Source organism: Scyliorhinus torazame, chromosome 18, assembly GCF_047496885.1.
Source record: "Scyliorhinus torazame isolate Kashiwa2021f chromosome 18, sScyTor2.1, whole genome shotgun sequence".
In the NCBI taxonomy this organism is placed as follows: domain Eukaryota; kingdom Metazoa; phylum Chordata; class Chondrichthyes; order Carcharhiniformes; family Scyliorhinidae; genus Scyliorhinus; species Scyliorhinus torazame.
The window spans coordinates 118,594,810-118,622,382 of record NC_092724.1 but is presented as its reverse complement, the minus strand read 5'-3'; the positions used below and the strand labels follow the sequence as shown (position 1 = coordinate 118,622,382).

The following is a 27,573-nucleotide window of genomic DNA, read 5'->3' as shown; positions in this document are numbered from 1 at the left end:
CTCCCACAGTCCAAAGACGTGCAGGTTAGGTGGATTGGCCGTGATAAATTGCCCTTTGTGTCCAAAATGGTTCGGAGGGGTTATTGGGTTACGGGGATAGGGTGGAAGTGAGGGCTTAAGTGGGTCGGTGCAGACTCGATGGGCCGAATGGCCTCTGTATGTTCTGTGTGTGTGTTTAGCCCACTGTGCTAAACCAGCCCCTAACTGAAACAAACAAGGACATTTCAGACCATAGTTTAGATTGGAAGAAAGCTGGGAATGGTTGTGTTCCAGGAGAAGGGTAAAGAAGTGAGCGAGCGAACAATGGGCTGTTACCAGCTATCTCTTGTATTTAGTGACTGTTCCTGACAGTGATTCTCCTCCCTATTGTTGTGTGTAGCTCTGTTTGGATCATTTTGTTACTTCTGGGAGCCAGCCTGAGGCCTTGGACCGTATCCTGTTGGCAGCATTTGAATTCAATATCCACCAGGTTTTGAAAGACTGCAGGTGAGCATGCACCCATCTGCAAAATGCACAAAATCACAGTCAAATTGTACATTCAAAAGAAATGTCAGTAACTGATTTTTCTTCTGGTTTCACTCTGACTTTGAAAACCTGTTTCCCCATACATGATATCCATTTCCTTCATCTGGTATGCCCAAGCCAAAACGGGGGAAAATTGAGGTTCATTTTTCTGCCTCCTCTATCCTAATTCACTCTTAAGTCCTAGAACTCTTACAGTGCAGAAAGAGGCCATTCGGCCGATCATGTTTGCAGCAAACCTCTGAAAGAGCACCCTATCTAGTCCCACTCCCCTGGCCTAACCCCTTAACCCCATCTAACCTGCAGATCTTTGGACCGTGGGAGGAAGCCGGAGCACCCGGAGGAAACCCACGCAGTCACGGGGAGAACGTGCAAACTCCACACAGCCAGCCACCCAAGGCCAGAATTGAACTCGGATCCCTGGAACTGTGAGGCAGCAGTGTTAACCACTGTGCCATCATGCTGCCCTGTTCACCATCCTTTTTGCATCCTTCTTTTCAAATCCCTATGTGGTTTTTCCCTTGCTATCTCTGTTAACCTCCTGCACCCCTCCAACATCTTCCTGCTCCTCTAATCCTAGTCTCTTAGTCATCCCCAATTTCAATCACTCCACCATAAGTGGCTGTTCATTGCCAAGGCCCTCAACTCCACAATTTTCTTCATAAGCCTCACCGCCTCTCTACCTCTGTCTCATTTAAGATGCTCCTTCAAACCTACCACTTTGATCACATTTCCTGTCCTAATATCTGCCTATGTGGCTCAGTGTTAAATTTTGTTTGGTAATGTTCCTGTTAAATATCTCAAGACCTTTTTACTATGCTAATGGTGCTATGTAATTGCAAAAGTTATTGTTGTTCTCGCATGCTCTCTTGTCCTGATATCCTTCAACATCCCCACCTATTCTCTTCTCATGACTTCCCTCTTTCTGACTTGATGCCCTTACTCTATGATTCACCTGTTGGATTAATTCACTGAGCAATTAGTGGGATTGAAGCTGATGCAAACTCTATTAAAGTTTTGTTCCTTTTTTCTAGACACTGCTCATTTAAAACGTTAATGTTGCGGAGACTGAGTTATCAAAGCATGCGGTGCAATACCAAGTGCTCCTGATACACTCAAATTGTACGCTCTTGGATTCTTATGTTTTATAGAAGCGTTGCTTTCCCATTCTGGTATGCATCCTGCTTTTTTTTATGTCAGTGTTTCCGCAAACTAATGTGTTTCATATACCTCTTGTTACAGCATCATCCTGAATAATTGGTGGTTTGTGTCTCATCTAACAGACTTATTGGATCATTGCAACCTTCTGCAGTCTCATAATCTTCAGTGAGTGTGTACATTTAATTAGTAGGGTGAGAGTGCATGCCTGTAGTCCATCAGTCTGTGCTGAGGATTTCCCTGTATGATCGTGTGTTACATTGCTAACACTTACAATAGCCTACCTCTCTGAGCTGTGCTGGTGACAGATTGCTCCTTCATGTACCTCTGTGTCTTTATTCACGCTCCCACAGTTCAGTGTTCCACTTATTCTTGCATGTTGGAAAAAAGAATAGCGCAAATGATGTTCTGAGTGGTGCAGAGATCTTAGTTTTTGACTTTGTGTCCGGCTGCCCACATGTCGCATTACTATGTGGTTTCAGTCTGGACCTGGGTCCCATCACTCTGTGATACAGGGGCAGCTCTGGACCCAGGGCCTGTTGTTCCCCACTGTACAATATTCCCGAGAACTGTTTTTTGGTTTAATTACTGGGTTAATACAGGAGGCCTAATGTGGAAACACAAAACTATTTAAAACCAAATACCTCTCACTTATCAAGATCTTTCATCAGAGTAATTGTAGAAATAGATCTGATCTTGCCCTATTTTCTGGAGCCTCTTTTCCTGTTGCTGGTATTTCAGTAAATGTTCTCCCATATAGCTGCCTGCACCATAGAGGTTGACTCCACAAGTGACTTCCAATTGCCATCAGCCCCCCTCACTGCTATCATCAGGCAAGATTCTCTTCATTTGCTCTGAGTGGGTGACATTACAACCAATCCCGATCCTGTGCTCACTCAGCATTTAGACTTGTGTACCGTCTAACAGGACATCTCCTGAATCAGGGAGTGCTGAGGCTTGTTGGAGCATCCTTCCTGTCGCCTTGGCTGAGATCGGTGACATTAGCATAAGCCAGGAATTGACCAGAGAACTTCCTGGTCAGTATGGGTTTGTGTTACTTCACTCAATGCTTTAAGGGTTCTGCAAACTTGTAACATTTTAAACTGGTTGTGTATTGGAAATGAGGACCGCGGCTTCCGGGTGCGGCGATGACCAGCTGAGTCGCACGTTTCGGCAGCTCCCGGTGTAACGGACTTTTGGGCTCTTAATAAGAGCCCTAACGGCAATTTTAACGGCTAAAAGTACTGTACGGTGAACCAGAAGGGAATCCCCCCTGGATACGGATGGAAAAAGGAGAGGAAGGTGGCCGGATTGCGGTGGATCCTTTAGAGCAGCGGCAAGGAAGGCAAGCAAAAACCAAGATGGCGTCGGAAGGTGGCAGTTTAATATGGGGCCCTGAACAACACGAGTTTTTGAAACGCTGCGTGGAAGAACTCAAAAAGGAAATGAAGAAGGAGCTGTTGGCCCCGATATTACAGGCGATCGAAGGGCTAAAGGAGGAGCAAAAGTCCCAGGAGCGGGAGCTTCGGGTCGTGAAGGCAAAGGCTGCCGAGAATGAGGACGACATACAGGGCCTGGTGGTGAAGACGGAGATGCACGAGGCACACCATAAACGATGTGTGGAAAGGCTGGAGGCACTGGAGAACAACGCGAGGAGGAACAACCTAAGGATTCTTGGCCTTCCTGAAGGTGCGGAGGGAGCGGACGTCGGGGCATATGTGAGCACGATGCTGCACTCGTTAATGGGAGCGGAGGCCCCGGCGGGTCCGCTGGAGGTGGAGGGAGCATACCGAGTGATGGCGCGAGGACCGAGAGCAGGAGAAATTCCTAGAGCCATAGTGGTGAGATTCCTCCGTTTTAAGGACAGAGAGATGGTCCTTAGATGGGCAAAGAAAACTCGGAGCAGTAAGTGGGAGAACGCGGTGATCCGCGTATACCAAGACTGGAGTGCGGAGGTGGCGAGAAGGAGGGCGAGCTTTAATCGGGCCAAGGCAGTGCTTCACAAAAAGAAGATAAAATTCGGAATGCTGCAACCGGCAAGACTGTGGGTCACATATCAAGGGAGGCACCACTACTTTGAGACGGCGGATGAGGCGTGGACTTGTATCGTGGAAGAAAAATTGGAATGAGCGGGTTATCAAAAAAAAGAACGTTTGAAACAAAGTGGTGGGGCGAGTATGGGGGGCGAAGAAGGGGGGAAAGAGGAGTTTTATGTTATTAATCCTGCGATGTGGTAACTTTTCTCTCTTCCACAGGAGGTGGTGGGGGGAGGAAAGGAGGTGGAAGAGATGGGGCGTTGGCCATTGGGGGCGGGGCCAAGGGGGAAGCACGGGCTCGGTTCCCGCGCTATGATAATCATGGCGGGAACAGGAAAGCAGGAAGGAGGGGCATCGCACGGTGCGAGCCGAGGTCACTGGGGGAAGCCGAGGTCGGCCAGAGTTTGCTGACTTCTGGGAGCAACATGGGGGGTGTAACTACGCTAGTGGGGGATCTAGCGGGGGGGTGGGAGGGGGGAATTATTGGGCTGCTGCTGCTGGGGAGAGGGGGGAGCTGGTATGGGGTGGGATGGGCGGGGGGGGCACCGCCTGGGGGGGACACAGCTGTGTGGGAACCGGGTGAGGAGCTGGAAAAAAGGGGGGTGGCTAATCGACAAGGGGGGTGGGGGGGGGGGGGGGGTAAAAAGCCCCCCAACCCGGCTGATCACGTGGAACGTGAGAGGGCTGAACGGGCCGATAAAGAGGGCACGGGTACTCGCACACCTTAGGAAACTTAAGGCAGACGTGGTTATGTTACAGGAAACGCACTTGAAACTGATAGACCAGGTGAGACTACGCAAAGGTTGGGTGGGGCAGGTGTTCCATTCGGGGCTAGATGCGAAAAACAGGGGGGTGGCTATATTAGTGGGGAAGCGGGTAATGTTTGAGGCAAAGACTATAGTGGCGGATAGCGGGGGCAGATACGTGATGGTGAGTGGCAAACTACAGGGGGAGACGGTGGTTTTGGTAAACGTATATGCCCCGAACTGGGATGATGCCAATTTTATGAGGCGTATGCTAGGACGCATCCCGGACCTAGAGGTGGGAAAGTTGGTAATGGGGGAGATTTCAATACGGTGTTGGAACCAGGGTTGGACAGGTCGAGGTCCAGGACTGGAAGGAGGCCGGCAGCAGCCAAGGTGCTTAAAGATTTTATGGAGCAGATGGGAGGAGTAGACCCGTGGAGATTTAGCAGACCTAGGAGTAAGGAGTTTTCGTTTTTCTCCTATGTCCACAAAGTCTATTCGCGAATAGACTTTTTTGTTTTGGGAAGGGCGTTGATCCCGAAGGTGAGGGGAACGGAGTATACGGCTATAGCCATTTCGGATCACGCTCCACATTGGGTGGACTTAGAGATAGGGGAGGAAACAGAAGGGCGCCCACCCTGGAGAATGGACATGGGACTAATGGCAGATGAGGGTGTGTGTCTAAGGGTGAGGGGGTGCATTGAAAAGTACTTGGAACTCAATGACAATGGGGAGGTCCAGGTGGGAGTGGTCTGGGAGGCGCTGAAGGCAGTGGTTAGAGGGGAGCTGATATCAATAAGGGCACATAAAGGAAAGCAGGAGAGTAGGGAACGGGAGCGGTTGCTGCAAGAACTTCTGAGGGTGGACAGGCAATATGCGGAGGCACCGGAGGAGGGACTGTACAGGGAAAGGCAAAGGCTACACGTAGAATTTGACTTGCTGACAACGGGTACTGCAGAGGCACAGTGGAGGAAGGCACAGGGTGTACAGTACGAATATGGGGAGAAGGCGAGCAGGTTGCTGGCCCACCAATTGAGGTAAAGGGGAGCAGCGAGGGAAATAGGGGGAGTGAGGGATGAGGAAGGAGAGATGGAGCGGGGAGCGGAGAGAGTGAATGGAGTGTTCAAGGCATTTTATAAAAAATTATACGAAGCTCAACCCCCGGATGGGAGGGAGAGAATAATGGGCTTTCTGGACCGGCTGGAATTTCCCAAGGTGGAGGAGCAGGAAAGGGTGGGACTGGGAGCACAGATTGAAATAGAGGAAGTAGTGAAAGGAATTAGGAGCATGCAGGCGGGGAAGGCTCCGGGACCGGATGGATTCCCAGTTGAATTTTACAGGAAATATGTGGACTTGCTCGCCCCGCTACTGATGAGGACCTTTAATGAGGCAAAGGAAAGGGGACAGCTGCCCCCGACTATGTCTGAGGCAACGATATCGCTTCTCCTAAAGAAGGAAAAAGACCCGCTGCAATGCGGGTCCTATAGACCTATTTCCCTCCTAAATGTAGACGCTAAGATTCTGGCCAAGGTAATGGCAATGAGGATAGAGGATTGTGTCCCGAGGGTGGTCCATGAGGACCAAACTGGGTTTGTGAAGGGGAGACAGCTGAATACGAATATACGGAGGCTGCTAGGGGTAATGATGATGCCCCCACCAGAGGGGGAAGCGGAGATAGTGGTGGCGATGGATGCCGAGAAAGCATTTGATAGAGTGGAGTGGGATTATTTGTGGGAGGTGCTGAGGAGATTTGGTTTTGGAGATGAGTATGTTGGATGGGTGCAGCTGTTGTATAGGGCCCCAGTGGCGAGCGTGGTCACGAATGGACGGGGATCTGCATACTTTCGGCTCCATAGAGGGACAAGGCAGGGATGCCCTCTGTCCCCATTACTGTTTGCACTGGCGATTGAGCCCCTGGCAATAGCATTGAGGGGTTCCAAGAAGTGGAGGGGAGTACTTAGAGGAGGAGAAGAACACCGGGTATCTCTGTATGCGGATGATTTGTTGTTATATGTAGCGGACCCGGCGGAGGGGATGCCAGAGATAATGCGGACACTTCGGGAGTTTGGAGAATTCTCAGGATATAAACTAAACATGGGGAAAAGTGAGTTGTTTGTGGTGCATCCAGGGGAGCAGAGCAGAGAAATAGAGGACTTTCCGCTGAGGAAGGTAACAAGGGACTTTCGTTACTTGGGGATCCAGATAGCCAAGAATTGGGGTACATTGCATAGGTTAAATTTAACGCGATTGGTGGAACAAATGGAGGAGGACTTCAAGAGATGGGACATGGTATCCCTGTCACTGGCAGGGAGGGTGCAGGCAGTTAAAATGGTAGTCCTCCCGAGATTCCTCTTTGTGTTTCAGTGCCTCCCGGTGGTGATCACGAAGGCTTTTTTCAAAAGGATCGAAAAGAGTATTATGAGTTTTGTGTGGGCCGGGAAGACCCCGAGAGTGAGGAAGGGATTCTCACAGCGTAGTAGGGATAGGGGAGGGCTGGCACTCCCGAGCCTAAGTGAGTACTACTGGGCCGCCAATATCTCAATGGTGAATAAGTGGATGGGGGAAGAGGAGGGAGCAGCGTGGAAGAGATTGGAGAGGGCGTCCTGTAGGGGGACTAGCCTACAAGCTGTGGTGACGGCCCCATTGCCGTCTCACCGAAGAAATACACCACAAGCCCGGTGGTGGTGGCGACTTTGAAAATTTGGGGACAGTGGAGACGGCATAGGGGAAAGATGGGCGCCTTGGTGGGGTCCCCGATAAGAAACAAACATAGGTTTGCCCCGGGGAGAATGGATGGGGGATTTGGAATATGGCAAAGAGCAGGAGTAACGCAACTGAAAGATCTGTTTGTGGATGGGAAGTTCGCAAGTCTGGGAGCGCTGACCGAGAAATATGGGTTGCCCCAAGGGAATGCATTCCGGTATATGCAACTGAGGGCTTTTGCGAGGCAGCAGGTGAGGGAATTCCCGCAGCTCCCGACGCATGAGGTGCAGGACAGAGTAATCTCAAAGACATGGGTGGGGGACGGTAAGGTGTCAGATATATATAGGGAAATGAGGGACGAGGGGGAGATTGTGGTAGATGAGCTGAAAGGGAAATGGGAAGAAGAGCTGGGGGAGGAGATTGAGGAGGGGCTGTGGGCGGATGCCCTAAGTAGGGGAAACTCATCGTCCTCGTGTGCCAGGCTAAGCCTGATTCAATTTAAGGTGTTACACAGGGCGCATATGACTGGAGCATGGCTCAGTAAATTTTTTGGGGTGGAGGATAGGTGTGCGAGATGCTCGAGAAGCCCAGCGAATCACACCCACATGTTCTGGTCATGTCCGGCACTACAGGGGCTCTGGGTGGGGGTGACAAAGGTGCTTTCGAAAGTAGTGGGGGTCCAGGTCGAACCAAGCTGGGGGTTGGCTATATTTGGGGTTGCACAAGAGCCGGGAGTGCAGGAGGCGAGAGAGGCCGATGTTTTGGCCTTTGCGTCCCTAGTAGCCCGGCGCAGGATACTGTTGATGTGGAATGAAGCCAAGCCCCCGGGGGTGGAGACCTGGATAAATGACATGGCAGGGTTTATAAAGCTGGAACGGATTAAGTTCGTCCTAAGGGGATCGGCTCAATGGTTCACCAGGCGGCGGCAACCGTTCGTCGAATACCTCACAGAAAGATAGAGGGAATGGAAAAGAAGAAGGCAGCAGCAGCAGCCCGGGGGGGGGGGGGGGGGGGGGTGAACCAGAAGGAGTCTCAGGGTTATTAATATATATGTATAATATGTATAGGTCGTTGCTATAAATAATTGTATATTGGATTGTTAAACCATATTTTTGGAGAGTGTTTATCTGAGACAAGGCAGTTGCCATTTAGTTTTAGATTTCGTTTTTGTTATATATTATTTATTCTTTGTTTATAAAACAGGTCATTGTTATTTATACTGTTATATTATTGTGTAAAGGATACACAATGTACTGTGATGGTTGACCAAAAATTTTCAATAAAATATTTAAAAAAAAAAAAAAGGAAATGAGGACCTAATGGAGGAGTGTGAATAGAATAGATTTTGCCCATAACATTCACTCAGAGGCAGTTGGATTGCATTTCTACGGTTTGATATTCAAGATTATAATAAAGTTTCACAGGTTAGATTAAGGTTTTGGAGTTTGTTATATTTTTGTCGTGTTTTTCTTGTTACAGTTTTGGTTCAAATCTTCGTGAATTTCTCATTCTGGAATATGCCTCTGGGCTCTTCAACCATGAGAGGTAGGTCACTGCAGTGTTTTAGTTTCAGTAAGACGACACAATATCTGAACCATGCTGACTATATACCAGCGTGCTTTGTTATTAAAGGTTGCTGTAGAGATTCTCCGTGCTGTCCTTCGTGGGCTAATGTTGTGCCTCTTCTGTTGAATGATTTCAGCCTCTGGCAGTTGGCCGTGGACTACTTTGACCACTGTCCACAGTTTGGTCGCGTTTACCTGGAGCTTTATATTGAGCGCATACCTCTGAACACTGAACGGAAGGCACTGAAGGTGTTGAGAATATGTGAAAAGCGACAGATGAAAGAGCAAGGTGAAAAGCTGCTTATTTACAATCAGAATTGTGCGCGGTGGTGGGGGGATGTGGCTGTGCGTTGTGCGTTTGTGAAGGTTCACACTTTGGGCACCCTGACTGCTCCCAGATCACACAGGTTCTTCAGGGCAGCATTTGAGAAACACATTCGTCCTCCTGCCCTCCTCTACCCAACCCTACCATCTCCCCTCCTGGTCAGTGCTCAGTCAGCCCCAACCCCCACTCTCCACCCACTATTTTCCACCCCTCTCCCCACAATAAGTCTCTTTTGCCAACAACAACCTGCTCTCTTTTCCCAGTGTTCCACAGCCTCCTTACTACTACTACTCGATTTCACTTCACTGGATCCATACAGCCCCTGATGCTCCTGTACCCCACAATGTACACTTTCACCATCTATGCTCCCAGTTCTTGTTACATCCTTCCCTGCTCACTGAGACTCTGGCATCTCTCGTTCTGACAGTTGGTGGCATTCTCACCTCGGGTCAGAAGGCTATGGACTCGAGTGCTCAAATCCCATTGCAGAGGTTTGAACGGAGAATCCAAACTGACAGTCCAATATGGTACAGAGGGTGCATTGTCAAGAGTGCCAATCTTTGGTTAAGAACATTAAACTGAGGGTCTGGCTGCACTCAGGAGGGTGGAAAAGAGCCCGTGACACTGTTTTGAAAAAGTGCAGTGAGTTCTCCTGCTGGGTCATTTATTGCTCATCCTGCATCCCTCAATTATCTAGTCATTTATTTCACTGCTGTTTGTGAGAGCTGGCTGTGCCCAACTTAGCTGCTGTATTTCCTACATTACAAAAGTGACTACACTTCAAGGCGGCACGATGGTGCAGTGGTTAGCACTGCAGCCTCACGGCGCCGAGGACCCGGGTTTGACCCCGGCCCCGGGTCACTGTACGTGTGGCGTTTGCACATTCTCCCCGTGTCTGCGTGGGTCTCGCCCCCACAACCCAAAGATGTGCAGGGTAGGTGGATTGACCACACTAAATTGCCCCTTAACTGGAACAAAAGAATTGGGTACTCTAAACTTTAAAAACTTTTTAAAAAAGTGACTACACTTCAACAAAAAAGTACCTTGTTGATTGCGAAGTGCTTTGGGACATCCTGGGAATATGAAAGACACTGTATTAATGTAGACCAAATGCTGCTGCCCACAATGATAACTGCCCCCGCAAACCACTTTCATCAAGTTTCTGAGCTCCATGGTGATATCGCCTACATAATATATTCATACCAGCAGTTTATGAAACCTCCCGTGTGCCCACCCAGATCTTAAAATATCTTCTTCCACCATCACATGCCCTGCATATAACATTTAAGATGTTAAACGGAATAATACGCACAAGCTTCGGATAATCAAGTGTCCACAAAAATATGAATGTATCATGTTAATTTGGCATGAAAAATATAATTCCAGAATAGTTTGTAATAAAAGCATATTACAGCTCATTTAATCATGGCTGTATATCCACTTTCTTGCCTGTCCCCCCCACCCAACCCATATCCTTTGATTCCCTATGTAGACTCAAAATCTGCCTAACTCAGCCTTGAACATCTTCAATAACCCAATTTCCACTGCTCGCCGGTGTACCCAGCCAAAGACTAATGATGCTGGGATAACGTTCTCCTCATCTGTCTTAAATGGAAGACCCTTTACTTTTAAATTGTGTCCCCCAGTTCTAGTTTCCCCCATGATAAGAAACATCCTCCCAGCATCTACCCAGTCAGGCCTATTAAGAATCTTATATGTTTCGAAAAGATCATCTCGTTCTTCTGAACTCCAATGAGTACAGACCCAACCTGCTCAATCTTTCCTCATCCCAACAATCGGCCCCGTGAACCTTCCCTGAATGCAATTATATCCCTCCTTAAGTAAGGAGACCAAAACTGCATAAATACCTTGGTGTGGTCTCACCAATACCTTTACAGTTGTAGCGAGACGTCTCCACTTTTATACTCTTTCTATGAAGACAGATGTAAAATATTTGTTCAAAGTCTCTACCATTTCTTTGTCTCCCATGATCAATTCCCAGTCTCATCCACTAGGGACCAATGCTTACTTTAAGGAACTCTTTTCCTTGTTAAAGCATTTATTATCTGTTTTTATATTTGCTCATTTTCTCTCATACTCTTAATATTTCCCTCTTTATTTTTTTTAATCATCTTTTGCTGGTTTCTAAACATTTCCCAACCTTCTGGCCAACCACTAACCTTGGCAGCATCTCCACATCTAAGGATATTTTGTCAGCATCCTCTTCCTTAGTAAACACCGAGACAGAATACTCATTAAGTATTGTAGCCTTGTCCTGCATCAGTTAGCCCCCTTCACCTCTTACTACCCACATACTATCTCCATCAGTGTTTTTCAATTTTTTTTTCCCGGGACCCATTTTTACCAACCGGCCGACCTTCGCGGCCCACACTGGTCGACCTTCGCGACCCACACCGGCCAACCTTAATGACCCATGCAAGACGACATTCGTGACCCACCATTTTCTCTTACCTTTAATGCGAGAGGTGAGCCTGCTTGATCTTCATGATCTCACTCCCATCAGGTTCACAGGAGGAGAGCGTGGATTTCCTACCTCAGCTCGTAAACTCTTGAGTAACTCCCCTGTTGACTGATCATTACAGTAACTCTTCAAGCGGATGAAGTCCACCGTCATTGGGATTGACTGGTCACTGTTTCGATTCAATGTTTTAATGTAGTCTAAAAGGTCAGCAAAAAACTTATAGCCACCCTTCAGGAAGCAAAGGGCGACGATGTGATGATTTCCCATGGCTTTCATTATATCCCTTGCCAAACGTTCAGTTCTGTCCATGATTAAACCATGAGGAATCAGTATCTCCAGATCAGTACAGTAATGTTTAGGGATGCAAAACAGATCGAGGCCATAGCCTAGTTCGTTATCGGTGATCACCATGCAGTCAGTCGCCGCCATGTCGCGATCGCACTTTGATCCCGAGTTCAGGTTCCATCACTCCCATGCCACATTCACACTGATGAGCGGACACGCACGCGCAGTGCGCCCGTATTTTTATAGCTGGTCGCGATCGCCGTTTTCAAAGCCGCTCACAGCCAGTATTGTTAAAAGCTGGCTGCTGCGGCTGTTGCGCGTGAATTCCCTTGATCGGGAACGCCGCGATGGCTGGCTCCGCGACCCTCCCGACACCCACCTGCGGGTTGCGACCCCCACTTTGAAAATATCTGATCTACATGCCCATAGAAGATTTTTGTGCCCCCTTTATGTTTTTTTTAATAAACATTTTATTGAGGTATTTCTTTGGCATTGAAACAGCAACAAAATCAACAATGCACATAACGAGGAAAATATTAACATAGTGCAAATACCACCTCTCTCTCGCACAGGTCCCACCATTACTTACCCCCCTAATCTACGCTAGCCTAACCCCCCCCCCTTCTCTGTGAAGAAGTCAACGAATGGTTGCCACCGCCGGGCAAAACCTAACAGAGACCCTCTCATGGCGAACTGAATTTTCTCTAGGCAGAGGAAGCTAGCCATGTCAGATAGTCAGGTCTCCGATTTTGGGGGCTTCGAGTCCCTCCATGCTAATAATATCCGCCTCTGGGCTACCAGGGAAGCAAAGGCCAGAACATCTGCCTCTTTCTCCTCCTGAATCCTGCGACACCCCGAAAATCGCCACCTCTGGTCTCATTGCCACCCTCGTATTTAATACCTTGGACATGGCATCGGCAAACCCCTGCCAAAATCCCCTCAGTTTTGGACATGCCCAGAATATGTGGACATGGTTGGCTGCCCCCCCCCCCCCGCACACCTCGCACACTTATCCTCCACACTGAAGAATCTGCTCATCCGGGCCACTGTCATGTGTGCCCGGTGAATGACCTTAAATTGGATCAGGCTGAGCCTGGCACATGTTGCGGTCGCGTTGACCCTACTCCACCCGTCCGCCCAAAAGACCTTTTCTGTCTCTCCCTCCCAGCTCCTCCTCCCACTTTTGCTTTAGCTCCTCGGTCTGCGTCTCCTCCGACCCCATAAGCTCTCTATATATGTCCGAAACGCTGTGCCCCCTTTATGTTAACTGCCATTCTGTCCTCATATTATCTGCCTTATTTTCCTCTCACTTACCCTCTAATTGTATTTGACCTAATTCTCACTCATGTAATTCACCAGGCATCATACAGCCTCTTTTATTGATTCATCATATTCTCCATCTCCCCCGTCAAGGGTCGGTCCCTGGCTTTGATTCCCCTGGCTTTTAATGTTTACTATGCCGCCTAACTTGGTGTCATGAATAAACTTGGATATCTAGCTTTCTACTCCTTCAGCTCAGTCATTTGTAAGTACAGTGGGGCTGCTGGTCACAAACTGTCAATATGAGTACCCTACCGTGTTTCCTTCCTCCACCAGCTCCCCTCTCAAGTTAGTAGATTGTCGCTTGCTTCACATACTGACATTTTTAAGTTTGTTATGTAATGTTTATCTTCTGTGTCTATCTTCCTGCAGTGAGGAGCATCTGTAAAATCATGGCAATGAAAGCTATGCGTAACAACCGGCTGGGATCAGCGTTATCCTGGAGCGTTCGAGCAAAAGACTCGTTCTTCGCAACCCTCATCTCGGATAGGTCCGTATCTCTTATGAAACAGACTGGCAGCAATCTGACAGCCTCATCCTATCTGCATTTTCAAGTTTGCTCACTCCTGAAGGAGCTCAAGGTTGCCTATGTCCAACTGGTACTTTCCCAAGTAACGCTAGACAGTAAATATTTGCAGACTGTTTAATATTGGGAGGCTTCACAAAGTGCCAGTGATTCTCTGAGAGTTTGCCAAAATATTGGCAGACTGTTTGGTCATCAAGCTGGATCTTGTGCTACTTGATATTCATGTGCATACACTGTGCAGCACAATTTGTTAAAGATGATTGGGGGTGGCAGTCTAGAAAGATCTTCACCTGCAACTAGTGTGCCACTAAGGCCAGTTGCAGTAAGTGAACATGAAACATTGCCTTTACCAACTGGGCCAGTTGGGAGAAGCTCTATTCCTTTTTAAAATTATTTTATCAGAGTTACAAAGCCAGAGCTCAGAGTGTGGACAGGGGCAGACCCCTAATCCAGCTCCTTGCCTGCTCCAAAAACCAATTCAAATTGAATCCAATTCATGGTCCCCACAAGAGACACATACCAGATCCAGACATTACACCGGACCTCACGCTCATATTAGCCAAAAGGCTGAGAAGTGACGGGGAAAGCTCTATTCTTGATCTTTATCTCAGTGGTTTGAAGTGATCTTTTAGCAGGAGCCTGCAGTTTCTAAGTTTGGCAATTTGTGGTTTTAGTGCTGGTTTAAGTTCAGTTATTCCTAAGGGTAGGGTGAACTGACACTGCTGCTCTCTGCCATATGATGATTGGGGATTGAGCTCCTGAATGTGTAACTGTGCTGTTGGGTGAGCCATTTGGCTCAGGAGTACTTCGATCTGGGCGGCATGGTGGCGCAGTGGTTAGCATTGCTGCTTCACGGAGCCGGGTTCGATCCCGGCCCTGGGTCACTGCCCGTGTGGAGTTTGCACATTCTCCCTGTGTCTGTGTGGCTCTCACCCCCACAACCCAAAAAGATGTGCAGCGTAGGTGGATTGGTCACGCTAAATTGCCTCTTAGTTGGAAAAAGGAATTGGATACTTTAAATTTATTTTTTAAAAAGAATAAATAAATAAGGGTATGAAGACCGCGGGCTACAGTGAAGGGTAGCTAGGTTAAAATATAGGAAAGTAGAAAAGCAGTGGCAGACTTTTAAAGATATATTTTTTAAAAAATAAAAATTTAGAGTACCCCATTATTTCTTTTTCCAAATAAGGGGCAAGCATGGCCAATCCACCTAACCTGCACATCTTTGGGTTGTGGGGGTGAAACCCACGCAGACACGGGGAGAATGTGCAAACTCCACATGGACAGTGACCCAGGGCTGGGATTCGAACCCGGGTCCTCAGCGCCGTGAGACAGCAGTGTTAACCACTGTGCCACGTGCTGCCCCTTTAAAGATATATTAATATCTCAACAAAGATTTTTCACAGTGAGAAAGAAAGATACTTTGAGGAGGATTTATCATCCTGGCGAAATAAGGAAGTTAAGGATGGTATCAAAATGATAGAAACACTGCAACTCTGCGAATATTGGTGGTGGGTCAGAGGATTGGCAGATTTTGAGATCCAGCAGAAACTGGCAAATAATAAAGAGGAGAAAGAATCTAGTTAGCAATATAAAAACAGTAAGAGTTTCTACATTTGTTAAAAAGGAAAAGAGTATCTAAAATGAATTGTGGTCCTCTGTAGAGAGACTGGGAAATTAATAACGGAGAATGAGGAAATGGCAGAAGTGTTGAATAGGCATTTTGTGTCCATCATCACTGTAGAAGAATTGGAAAACTTCCCAACGACACTTGAAACTCAAGAGGTGAAATGGAGGGAGGAACTTAAAGCAATCATCATCACCAGGGAAAAGATGCTGGGAAAGCTATTAGACCTAAAGACTGATCAGTCCCCAGGACCTGATGGCCTGCACCCACGGGCCTTAAAAGGAAGTGGTTGAAGAGATGGTAGAGGCATTGGTTAAAATCTTCCAAAATTCTTTAGATTCTGGAAGGGTCCCAGCAAATTGGAAAATAGCAAATGCGGGGGGACGACACATTAGAAGCAGTTCAGAGAAAGTTCACTCGACTCATTCTTGGGACGAAGGGTTTATCTTGTGAAGGCAGGTTGAACAGGTTGGGCCAGTATCCACTGCCGTTTAGAAGAATGAAACATACAAGATTTGAGGGGACTTGATAGGGTTGAATACTGGGAGGATGGAAGGATTTTTCCTCTTGTGTGGGAGACAAGAACTAAGGGACACAGTTTAAGAATAAGTGGTCTCCGTTTTAAGACTGAGATGAGAAGACATTGTTTTCTCTGAGGGTTGTTACTCTGTGGAATTCTCTTTCCTAGAAAGCAGTGGCAGACGGGTTATTGAACTTATTCAAGCCTGAATTAGATTTTTGATCGACAAGGGGGCTGAGGATTAAGAGAGGAAAGTGGAGTTGAGGCCACAATCAGATCAGTAGTGATCTTAACGATTGGCAGAGCAGGCCCAAAGGGCCAAATGGCCTACTCCTCTTCCTAAGTCCAATGATCCTATTACTCCTTCAACAGTAGGTTGACTACTTTTGATTTGATATATTTAGTAAATGTTGGTGCTCCAAATTAGAAATGTTGGTGTTGAGGGAGTGGAATTACTAAGGGAAGTAAAGTTAAGACATGGCAGGGTAGCTCGTTCATGTGGAATGTGTTGCCTATAATATGTAGGAAGTCATGGGACACTACCAGTGTCGTAGATGACCATATGTGCAGGAAATTTGCCAGCTGCAGAAACTTGAAGTCTGGGTTTCAGAGCTCGAGCAGTGGCTGGAGTCACTGTCGCGCATCCACTAGACTGAGAGCTACGTGGATAACACATTCAAAGAGGCGATCACACCACAGCAAAGGAGCCTGGAGGCAGAGGGGGAGTGGGTGAGTACCAGACAGTCCAAGAGAACTAGGCATGTATTACAGAAGTCCCCTGGGGTCCAGCTGACATCAGGTTTCTGTTTTGGAAGCTGGTGAGGGCACCGATTCCTCAGAGGAGTGCAGTCAGAGCCAAATTTGCAGCACCACAAGTCGCTCGGCTGTACAGGAGGGGGGGAAGAAAAAAGAGCAGTAGTGATCGGGTTCATTAGCTAGGGGAACAAACGGGTGTTTCTGTGGCCGTATATGTGACTCTAGGATCGTATGTTGTCCCCTGGTGTTTGGGCCAAGGATGACAGAGAGCAGCTGCAGGACATTCTTCTGGGAAGAGGGTAAATAGTCCGAGGTTGTGGTCCACATTGGTACCAATAATTGGATAGAAAGGGGGATGGAATCCTGTAGTCAGAATTTAGGGAGATAGGCAGAACATTAGCAAGCAGGACGTCAAATATAGTAATCTCCGGATTAATCCCAGAGCTATGTGCAAGTGAGTACAGAAATAGAAGCATAAGGCAGGTGAATGCATGGCTGAAAAGATGGTAAGGAAGAAGGGTTTCAGCTTCTGGGACTCTAGGACTGGCTCTGGGGAGATGGCACCTGTACAGTTAGGTGGGTTGCATCTGAACAGAGCTGGGACGGAGTTCTTTGTGGGACATTTTGCTCATGCTTTAAACTACTTCAGCAGGCGTGTGGGAACCAAGATAAAATATTAGAGATGAATATCAGAGTGCACAAAATACTGGGAGGGACAGATAGCCCGAGTAAGTTAATAGGTGAAGATGGAGTAAGGGAGAAAGTAATGAGGCCTAAATCAGGGTTACTGTGTATGTGTGTGAATGCACAGAGTATAATATGTATTTTTATTCAAAGCCAAAGTACACAAATCTCAGTCTTTCAAAAACATAACACAATCCAGACAGTTTGCCATTTTCTCGCTTTTTCTCTCCACTCAAACCTCTCCCCATACCCGCTGGCGACAAACAAATCCTTGAATAGGGACAAGAACATCCTACATCCTTCGAAAAAACCCTCCTCTGACCCTCTTAAAAGCAAACTTAATTTTGTCCAACTTAAGAAACTCCGCCATATCCCCCAACAACGCTAACACCCTCGGTGGCTCCACCGTTCTCCACCCCAATAGAATTGCCAGGCAATCAGAATGGCAATGGCCGCCACGTGGTTCCCCTCCCCTTCCTGTAACTCCGAAGATCGCCACCAGTGGGCACGGCAACATCCTCACTATCTCCGAAAGTACCTCAAAAATCGAGGTCCAAAAGCCCACTAATCTCGGACATGACCAAAACATATGGACATGGTTTGCAGGACCCTCCTCCACATCTCTCTCATTTATCCTCTACCTCTGGGAAGCACCTGCTCATACGAGCCCTGTGCACCACTTTAAACTGTACCAAGCTCATCCTAGCACAGGATGATGTCGCATTCACCTGGTGCGTAATTTCACTCCAGGAACCCATCCCAATTCCACTCCCAGCTCTTCTTCCTATTTCCGCTTTATCTCCTCAATTTGCACCTTCTCCATATCCACTAACCACATGTAAATGTCTGCAATTTCCCCACCCACCAGCTCTTCCTGTGTTAACAACCTATCCAACAAGGTATGCTCTGTGAGGGAACGAGAGTCGCTCTTTCCGCACAAACTCCTGCATCTGCATATATCCAAACTCACTCCTCCTTGGCACATGCTCCACCCCTTCCCTCTACCAACGCCTATACGTCGCATCTATCCCTGCCTCGTGAATCTGTGATTCCTACATATTGGGGTCAGTACCGACGGATGATGCCACCATGGACTCAGTGTACTTAGTCAGGGAGAACGGGGGGCGGGGGAGGGAGGAGGGGTTGGATTGGTTCGGGAGAGCATTGTCGTGCTGGAGTAAGGATGTCCCAGTGGGTTCAAGGACAGAATCAATTTTGCTGAGCTAAGGAACAAAAAGGGTGCAGTTACATTGCTCAGTGTTGTCTATATAACACCAACTAGGGAGAAGGATGTAGAAAAACAAGTCTGCAGGGAAATTACATAGAGATGTAAACATAGGGCGGCGCAGTGGTTAGCACTGCTGCCTCACGGCGCCGAGGTCTCAAGTTCGATACCGGCTCTGGGTCACTATCCGTGTGGAAGTTGCATATTCTCCCTGTGTCTGCCTGGATCTCGCTCCCACAACCCAAAGATGTGCAGGGTAGGTGGATTGGCTACGCTAAATTACCCCTTAATTGGAAAACATAAATTGGGCACTCTAAATTTAAAAAAAAAAGAGATGTAAACATTAGAATAGCTATAATGGGGGACTTTAATTATTCAATGTAAACTGGACAGTGGTAGTCTAAAAGGCGGAGGGAAGCAAACATTCCCAGGTTATGTTCAGGAAACTTTTCTACAGCCGCATATGTCCAGTCCAACAAAAAGTGATGCACTGTTGGATCTGGTTCATGGAAATTAGATGGGCCAAGTAGATCCAAGTGTCAGTGGGGAACATTTAGGAGACCGTGATTAGTGCAGTGTTCAGTTTAGTATGTTGATAGAAAAAGATAATAGGCAATCCAGAGTAAGAATAATTACTCAATGGAGCAACAGAACTGGACCTGTTCGACTGGAATAAAAGGCTGTTGGAAAAAGAGCTACTTTTAAAAAAAAAATGGTTCTGACAAAGTCATGCTAAATTTCCTCAAAAGGGACAGGTAGGTCAAACAAATCCAAAGCTCCCTTGTTGAAAAAGGAGATAGAAATTAAGATAAGGAAGAAAAAGTGTGTTTATGAAGGGTGTCAGGTAATGATTACAGTTGAGATCCAAGAGGAATACAGAAGTTTCAGAGGGGAGGTGAAAAAGCGCACTAGAGAATTGAAAAGGGATTATAATACAAGACTGGCAGCCAACATAAAGGGGAATCCTAAAGACATTTAATTAGCAAAAGGGTGGTAAAAGGAGGAATCGGGCCGACGAGGGACCAGTAGGGAACTTTACACATGGAGGCTGGAGGCATGGCTGAGGCACCAAGGAGGTAGGTGCTTTACAGACAAGGGAACCCGGTCATTAGAAAGGTTCAAAATTGATGAGGAAGTGTTGAAAAGATTGTCTGTGTTTAAAGTTGACGAGACACCAGGGCCAGATATAATACATCCAAGAATATTAAAGGAAGTGACAGTGGAATTTGCAAGGAGGGTGGGATAAGTTCAGCAATTACAGCCAAGTCAGTTTAACATCATTGGTGGGGAAGCTTCTAGAAACAATTATTCGGGCTAGAATTAGTCGTCACTTCAAAAAATATGGGTTGCTTAGGAAGAGCCATATCATTATTTGAATAGAAACAATGTGCAGGGGTACAGGAGAAAAGGCAGGGGAATGGCACTTAATGCCAGTGTAGACATGATGGGTCGAATGGCCTCCTGCAACGTAATGATTCTGTGAATTCTTATTTGGAGACTCCGAACACAGCCAGGACCAGGCAATCAATGTGTCTTCGATTTCATGAGAATATGTAGAAGGGCGGCACAGTAGCATACTGGTTAGCACTGTTGCTTCACAGCTGCGGGGTCCCAGGTTCGATTCCCGGCTTGGGTCTGTGCGGACTCTGCACGTTCTCCCCGTGTTTGCGTGGGTTTCCTCCGGGTGCTCAGGTTTCCTCCCACAAGTCCCAAAAGACGTGCTGTTAGATAATTTGGACATTCTGAATTCTCTCTGTGTGCCCGAACAGGCGCCGGAGTGTGGCGACTAGGGGATTTTTGACAGTAACTTCATTGCAGTGTTAATGTAAGCCTACTTGTGACAATAAAGATTATTATTATTATAGCTATGGTATTTTATCATCTATAGACACTCCTGTGCCTCATTCTTCCCCAGATATTCATGTTGGGCAACTTTGTTCCCTGATCTGGTGCAGTAGGAATCCATTTTACTCATACTGTCTGTTGAGAGAGAGAGAATCTGCTTTGCTGCAGTGATTTTCTCTGTGATACTGTGTTTATAAAGTTACTGGATCATTTTGCAGGCTACTTCAGGATTACTCTGTTAAAGGAAGCTTTTCTGATTTTGACCTGATCAGCAACTTGGGATCATCTATGCTGCTGAGTGACCGGCTGACTTTCCTTGGTAGGCAGACCTAATTCTCTAGTCTCCTGGTATACCCAGTATTCGTTATTGTGTTGGTTCATATTTATCATGACTTGTATTGTATTCTGTCGTCTTTGTCTATTTAAAACATTGGAAAATGCCTCAGACACTGAATGATTTTATATTCTCTAATTGATTATATCATTGATTGAGGGCTTTGCAAATTGCAGGGCAATGGGATTAATTTGGGAGTGATACATGGCTATAGAGAGTGTACAGCAATGGGATTGCTTTTGGATTCATTCAGGGCTATGAAAAGTATCGGGCAATGGGATTAATTTGGGGCTATGGAGAGTGCAAGAGGTGGGATTAATTTAAGATCGACACAGGGCTCTGAAAAGTGCTGGGCAGTGGGATTGATATGGGGTTAAGGAGAGTGCACAGCAATGGGATTAATTGGGGATTTCTTTAGCGAACAGGCAGTAGACTGGAGCAAATGATTGTCTGCTGTAAATGTCTGGTTTCTCACCTGTGAACATACTGACCTCCTCCCTCAGCTGAAAAGTGATGCACCCGGTCCATTGGCTGGGAAGGGCAAGGTCAGTGGGTGGGGCAAGGTTAATGGGAGGGGCCAAGTGGGTTTGAAAGGTTTGTGGGAGGGGGTAGTTGAGATGAAGAGGATTGTGGGAGGGAGCAGTTGCAGCGAAGTTTGGAAGAGAGACAGCAGGAGAATGGGGATGAGAAACATATCAGCTCTGATTGAATGGTGGAGCAGACTTGATGGGCCGAATGGCCTAATTCAGCTCCCATGACTTATGGTTTTATGGGAGCATTTGTGGGGATTGAGGGGGTTGTTGAGGGAGATAGATGGAGGTTTGTGAGGAGTGTTGAAGGAATCAGGCAGCTGTTGGGACAAATGTGGGTAAGTGGAGAGTTCAGTGGCCTATAGGTGAAAGCAGAGAAGTGATGGGAGAATGAGACAGAGAGATTTAAAGATCAGGATGAAAATTTACATGGGCATGATTTAGGTTGACAGTGTAGATGAGGTAGAGCAGTGTGCTGAATGAGCAATTGCTCTTGAAGGCCAAAATGTCTTGTGTGTTCCTGGACACTATAGTTACAACCAAGATATGGGAATAAAGCAGCTGCACAAATTGGAATGGTTCAATCAATATCTGATTTATTTTTCCTTATTACACAGTACTAATACTTCAATTACATCAAGTTCCTTAAAAAATATACATATACACTTACTACCACTGACTCAGTTTGCCTCCAGCAATGGAACAGGAGTGTGACAGTAGGTGACCTGCTTGCCAATACTTCCTGGTGTCTTCTTCATGTCTTTGGCTTGTTGGTTTCTTCTCCAAGTGTTCTCCTTGTGGAGGGGACAACTTAGAGTGACTTTGTTGCCACATCACATAGGTTCTTCAACCTCGTCTTGTAGCCAGCTCCACAGTATCTCCATGTGGGCTTCTCAAGGCCAGAGTAACACAATCAATTGTCGCAGACTCCGTAACACTGCCATTGTTTGGCTCAGCCCAGCAACTTTGCAGTGTCCATCAGTTTGTGCTCCACCTACAGTCTGCTGAGGCCAGTTGAGTTGTGATCAGTTTTGAATGATCCTTAAGTTTGCTTGAATTCAATGGCCTCCTGCATCTTAAGATGTTCTGAGCCTGGCCCCTTGGCGGGTCTGTCCGTTTGAAAGCTGCAACTCCCAAGGCCAAAGTGTTTGATAGGGTAGTTCTCCACTTTTGGGGGAGTCCAGTACTAAAGACTCTAAATATAAAACGATCGCCTAGCAATCCAATAGGGCATTCAGAAACATCTTGACCCAAAGAATGGTTAGAATGTGGAACACATTACTACATAGTAAATAAGGCAAATAGCACAGACGCATTGAAGGAAAAACTAAGTATACCCGAGAGAGAGAAAGGAATAGAAAGACCTGTTGATGGGAGGGGAGATGAGGAGGGGCAGGAAAAGAATTATATGGAGCATAAACATTGATGGATCCATTTGGCTGCATGGCCAGTTACTGCGCTGTGTAATCTGTGGTTTCTTGTTGATAGGGAAGTATTGTGAATTCCACAAGCTGTACGGGGAGATGCAGTTTGCAAAGGCTGCCAATCTGCTGCTCTCATTGATGACTGCCCGCATTGCTCCACGATCTTTCTGGATGACGCTGCTTCTGGATGCTCTTCCCATGATGGAACAGAAGGAGGTTTGACTACTGTTCATTATTGGAATGTATTAGTGATTCTATTCATTCTCTGATAAATGGCATCTAACAGTTGAAATTACAGGGGATACAGGTGGCACATGGAACAGTGGTTAGCACTGCTGCCTACAGCGCTGAGGACCCGGGTTCGAATCCCGGTCCTGGTTCACTGTTCGTGTGGAGTTTGCACATTCTTCCCATGTCTGCGTGGGTTTCACCCCCACAACCCAAAGATGTGCAGGTTGGGTGCATTGGCTACGCTAAATTGCCCCTTAATTGGAAAAAAATAATAATTGGGTACTCTAAATTTATTTAAAAAAAAGAGATAACAGGGGATACATGTCCTCACCGTCACCCCAACACCAGCTATATTAACCGAGCTCTTGTGTGGGGAGTTGCGTGCCATCAAGGATGGAAACAGAGTTACCCAGTCTGTACTCGGTTATCAGGATGTTGTTGAGAGGGTAGGAGGACGGGTGGAATTGCATGGTGTAGTTGGGTGGGAAAAGGGGGAATCCACTGCGATTCTGGTACCACATTGTGTTGTTGACTTTTAATGCCCTTGGGGTAACAAATATTGCCTTGTCAGTGTTGCCAAATATCCCAGGAACATTGTTAATATGTTTGAGCAGGGTAGAGGGAGCTTTACTCTGTATCCAACCTGCTCTCTGCATGCCATGGGAGTGTTTGATGGGAACAGTGTAGAGTGGGTTTTACATGTATCTCTGTGCTAATGCATATAAACATACAAACAAGGAGCAGGAGTAGGCCATTCAGCCCCTCGAGCAGGACGATTGGGTGTTGGTGTCGGAACGCACAACATGCCATTGTGGGATGAGTCATGTAAACTGGAGCCCTGGCTCCTGGGAGTGAGGGTGTGACAGGATGAAGGCTGTCTTCCTTTCCAGAGGAGATCGGTGTGTTAGTACCCATTTTCTCATTGCTTTGTTTCTATTGGTCAGGTGATCTTTTCCACAGAGCAGACGTACGCACTCATGCAATGCCTTGAGGATGTGACAGCAGATGATACCGGGAGTGAAAGGGAGATGAGAGCTGTGGGGGTAAGAGGACACTCTTGTTTTGATCTGGATAGTGCATTATTTCCCAGCAGTGAACACATCCTGTGAGGCATCTGTGAGTTAATACTGATACAAACATAGGAACAGACAGAGGACCCTGAGCTTGGTCGGCATTCAATTAGATCATGGCTGGTCTGTATCATAACTCCATCTACTTGTCTTGGTTCTGCAACCGTTAATACCCTTACCTCACAAAAATGCATCTTGAAATTTTCAATTGACTACCCCCACCCCCCCCAAAAGTTTTTGGGATAGAGTTTCAGGTTTCCACTCCTCTTGATGTGACAAAATTATTTCCTGACAATCTTTAAGGTACCCCTCGCCCCCACCCATGTTCTACTACCTCCCACCAAAGAGATTAGTTTTTCTTGATCAACCATTTTATCATATTTAAAAGCTCAATGAGATCGCCACTTAATGTTCCATATTACAGGCCAAGCTGATGAAACCTATCTTCGCCAAGCCTGGTTAATCAGTGCTGCACTCCCTCCAAGGCAAATAAATGCTGGGAGTGGAGGAGGTGGTGGTGCTGGGGAGGAAGTGGAGAGGATGTGGTAGAGATGGGGCCGAGGTTAATTCTGACCTGTTTCTGAGTTCGCTGAGCTGATTTGAGTTGTTCTTTTGTTCTATTCCAGGGTGAGGATGAAGTGGCAACTACGCAACTGGGCCTCCTCCGATTGGCTTTCACCCGGAATCTGGCAAAAGCCATTGTCCATGAAGGAACACATCATGGATCCTGAAACAGGACTGAAATTGCAACATCCTCTAGCCAGGGCTCACGTACATACGACCCTCTGGCCGGGACTCGCGTACATGCGACCCTCTAACCGGGGCTCACGTACATGCGACCCTCTAGCCGGGGCTCACGTGCGTGCGATCCTCTAACCGGGGCTCACGTACATGCGACCCTCTAGCCGGGGCTCACGTGCGTGCGATCCTCTAGCCCAGGTTGTAAATAAATGTTTTCCCCCCATGGGTTCTTTTTTTGTCTAGAAATTGCAAATTAAAATGTTTTTCTATCCAATTGTGTTCCTGTTTGGTTGCTCTGACTAGCTGAAGGCTGAATTGCAGCTTGAGGGAGCCAGTGTGTAATGTTATAATCCAGTGATAGGTAACCTAGGCAAGTGAGTTGACAGCATGAGTGGCCCTCCTCCATCTCCGTGGGCTGCACATTTGAAATCAGGCTTGTTTACTAACCATGACCCCGTGAATAAGATTAAATATATTAAATACATGCTGAAAATTTCATAACGAGTTACAGAAAATGCATAATTATTTATATTTTAATAGAACTATCATCGATTCAAAATGGTTAAAAAAAAAAAATATTTATACTTTGGACGCAGAGGGAGTGCATGGCTCTCACAGCCAATGTTGTGTACAATCAGCACACACCTCACTTTACTTGCCCTTGTTTTACGTGCAAATCACTTCAGTCATACTGGTAAGAAATAAACGACATGAACAGAATCAGTGAATGTGTCAATCCTGCACGTGGGCAATGGTCAACAAAATGTCTTGTGGGTCGCACTCAGGACCCAGATGGGCCGCAGGTTGTCCACCATTTAGAAATTAGTGATTTTGTCGGTCTGACCTGCAGATACTAAAAGTGCTGACTTATTGAGGGTGCAGTGCCAGGATGGAAAGTTGGGAAGGTGGGGTGTATGACCATCAACCCCTTGGTATCTCAGTTGATATCTATTCTTGCTCCATGGGGGCGGGTGGACTACTGGAGCCAGCAATAGAGACTGCGTTGTTAGCCTGAGTTTAATTAACTGCAGCAACTGGAAATTAAGTTGATGACCTGTTGGACTGTTACAAATCTGCAGGGATCACTGCCTGTTCATTCAGTCAGGGAAGCTCACCTCAGCCTGATAGGGGCAGCCTGTGGTCTCAACAAATTTGGTACTGGGGAAATCAAACAGGCTCCATTTCCTTGGCATGTCCCAGCATGTTGCAGTTCTGCTTCTCTCATGCTGTCTCTAGTTTCCTTTCTCTGTCCCTGTGGCTTTTCTTCTCGCAAAGCTGAGAACTGTTTCCTCTCTAGTCTTCTAAACAAACTAATTCTAGCAGAGCTGTGATAACTGCCTTCTCTATCACCACCTATCTTCCAACTGCAAGCAAATTAACTAAACTAAAATTTAAAAGCCCCAGTTGCGAAGCAACACTCAGATGTATGTCTTTTTTATATTCTTCACACTGTAGCGCTCTTTAAGCACAATAGAAATGCAGTTGAAACTTAACCGACCCCACACATGCAGATACCATGGTCCAGCATGAATCTAGGTATAAATTTTACTCTTCCAGGCACAGAAACATTAAATTAAACATACTTAAAACTATACGTTACTTCTAATGTTTACCAATACAAATCTAATTCCATTAAAACCAGCATAGCATCCAGATCTATCAGAATTCTATGTTTCGATGAGATCCCCTCTCATTCTTCTAAATTCCAGTGAATCCAGGACTAATGGACTCAATCCTACCATCCCAGGAATCAATCTGGTCAACCTTCACTGTACTCCCACTAGGGCAAGTATATATTTTCTAGGGAAGGAGACAAAGTGCATACAATGCTCCAGGTGCGGTCTCGCCAAGACCCTGTACAGCTGCAGAAAGACATTGTTGCTCCTGTACTCAAATCCATTTGCCTTCCTAATTGCTTGCTGCACTTGCATGTTTGCTCTAAGTGACAATGACCCAGGTCCTTTAGTACATCAACATTTCCCAATCTATCACCATTTAAATGATACTCTGCAATTGTGTTTTTCCTACTGAAATGGATAACTGTGCACTTATCCGTGTTATACTGCATCTGCCATGTATTTTCCCACTCGCTCGACTTGTCTAAATTACGTTGAAGCCTCTTTACATCCTCCTTGTCACTCATGTTCTCACCTAGCTTTGTTTCATCAGCAAATTTGGAAATATTACATTTGATTCCATATCCAAATCAGTAGTGAACCAGATGGGTTTTTACGACAATCAACAATGGATTCATGGTCATCATTAGACTTTTAATTCCAGATGTTTTATTGAATTTACATTCCAACACCTGCTTAAGTGGAATTTGAACCACGGTCCCCAGATTCTGGATTACTAGTCCAGGAACAATACTACACCTCCCTGACCCCACTGAAAAATTACTTGGCAGAAAGATTGGAAAACTCTGAAATACAAACAAGAACCTGGCGAGGACATTCATTTTCACCATCTGGACCCTCCGCGCCAACGATATCAGGAGAGCATCCCATCTTTTCAAATCTGCCTTCACCCCTTCTACCAGACTGGCCAGATTCAACATGTGCAGCAAAGCCCAATCATAGTCCACCGTGTTCCCAAGTACTGAAAACTAGACTTGGCCAGCCAAAACAGCAAGTTTTCCAGATCAGCTCCCTTCCCAGAGGGTTCACCAGAAACGCCTCCCTCTTGCTAATCAGAGGTTTATGACCTGAAAAGGAACCAAACTTACTTAATACCTCCATTATCTTTCCCACATAAGAGAGAGGGTTTGTGACATACAACAGTAAGTCATTCGCATAAAGGGATACCCGATGCTCCATTCCTCCCCCTCTTTACCCTTCCACATGGCCAATGACATCAGTGCGATAGCCAACGGCTCAATTGCCAGAGCAAAAGGTTGTGGGAAAAGTGGACATCCCTGC

At 46.6% G+C, this 27,573-nt stretch overlaps 1 protein-coding gene across 2 annotated transcripts in view; it reads left to right on the top strand.

Annotated features, from left to right (window-relative positions):
• The window catches only part of nup85 (nucleoporin 85), a 74,396-nt gene extending 49,595 nt beyond the window's left edge, over positions 1 to 24,801 (top strand). The window contains exons 11-19 of one of the 2 annotated variants that reach the window (XM_072483218.1): positions 380 to 486; positions 1,765 to 1,848; positions 8,645 to 8,710; positions 8,868 to 9,019; positions 13,515 to 13,632; positions 20,544 to 20,644; positions 22,678 to 22,829; positions 23,789 to 23,887; positions 24,541 to 24,801. In XM_072483218.1, coding sequence (XP_072339319.1) covers positions 380 to 486; positions 1,765 to 1,848; positions 8,645 to 8,710; positions 8,868 to 9,019; positions 13,515 to 13,632; positions 20,544 to 20,644; positions 22,678 to 22,829; positions 23,789 to 23,887; positions 24,541 to 24,645 — 984 coding nt within the window. In that variant the 3' untranslated portion in view covers positions 24,646 to 24,801. The remainder of the gene's footprint in view (positions 1 to 379; positions 487 to 1,764; positions 1,849 to 8,644; positions 8,711 to 8,867; positions 9,020 to 13,514; positions 13,633 to 20,543; positions 20,645 to 22,677; positions 22,830 to 23,788; positions 23,888 to 24,540) is intronic. The other variant, XM_072483219.1, reaches the window with a different exon arrangement.
• Positions 24,802 to 27,573: the final 2,772 nt, after the last annotated feature.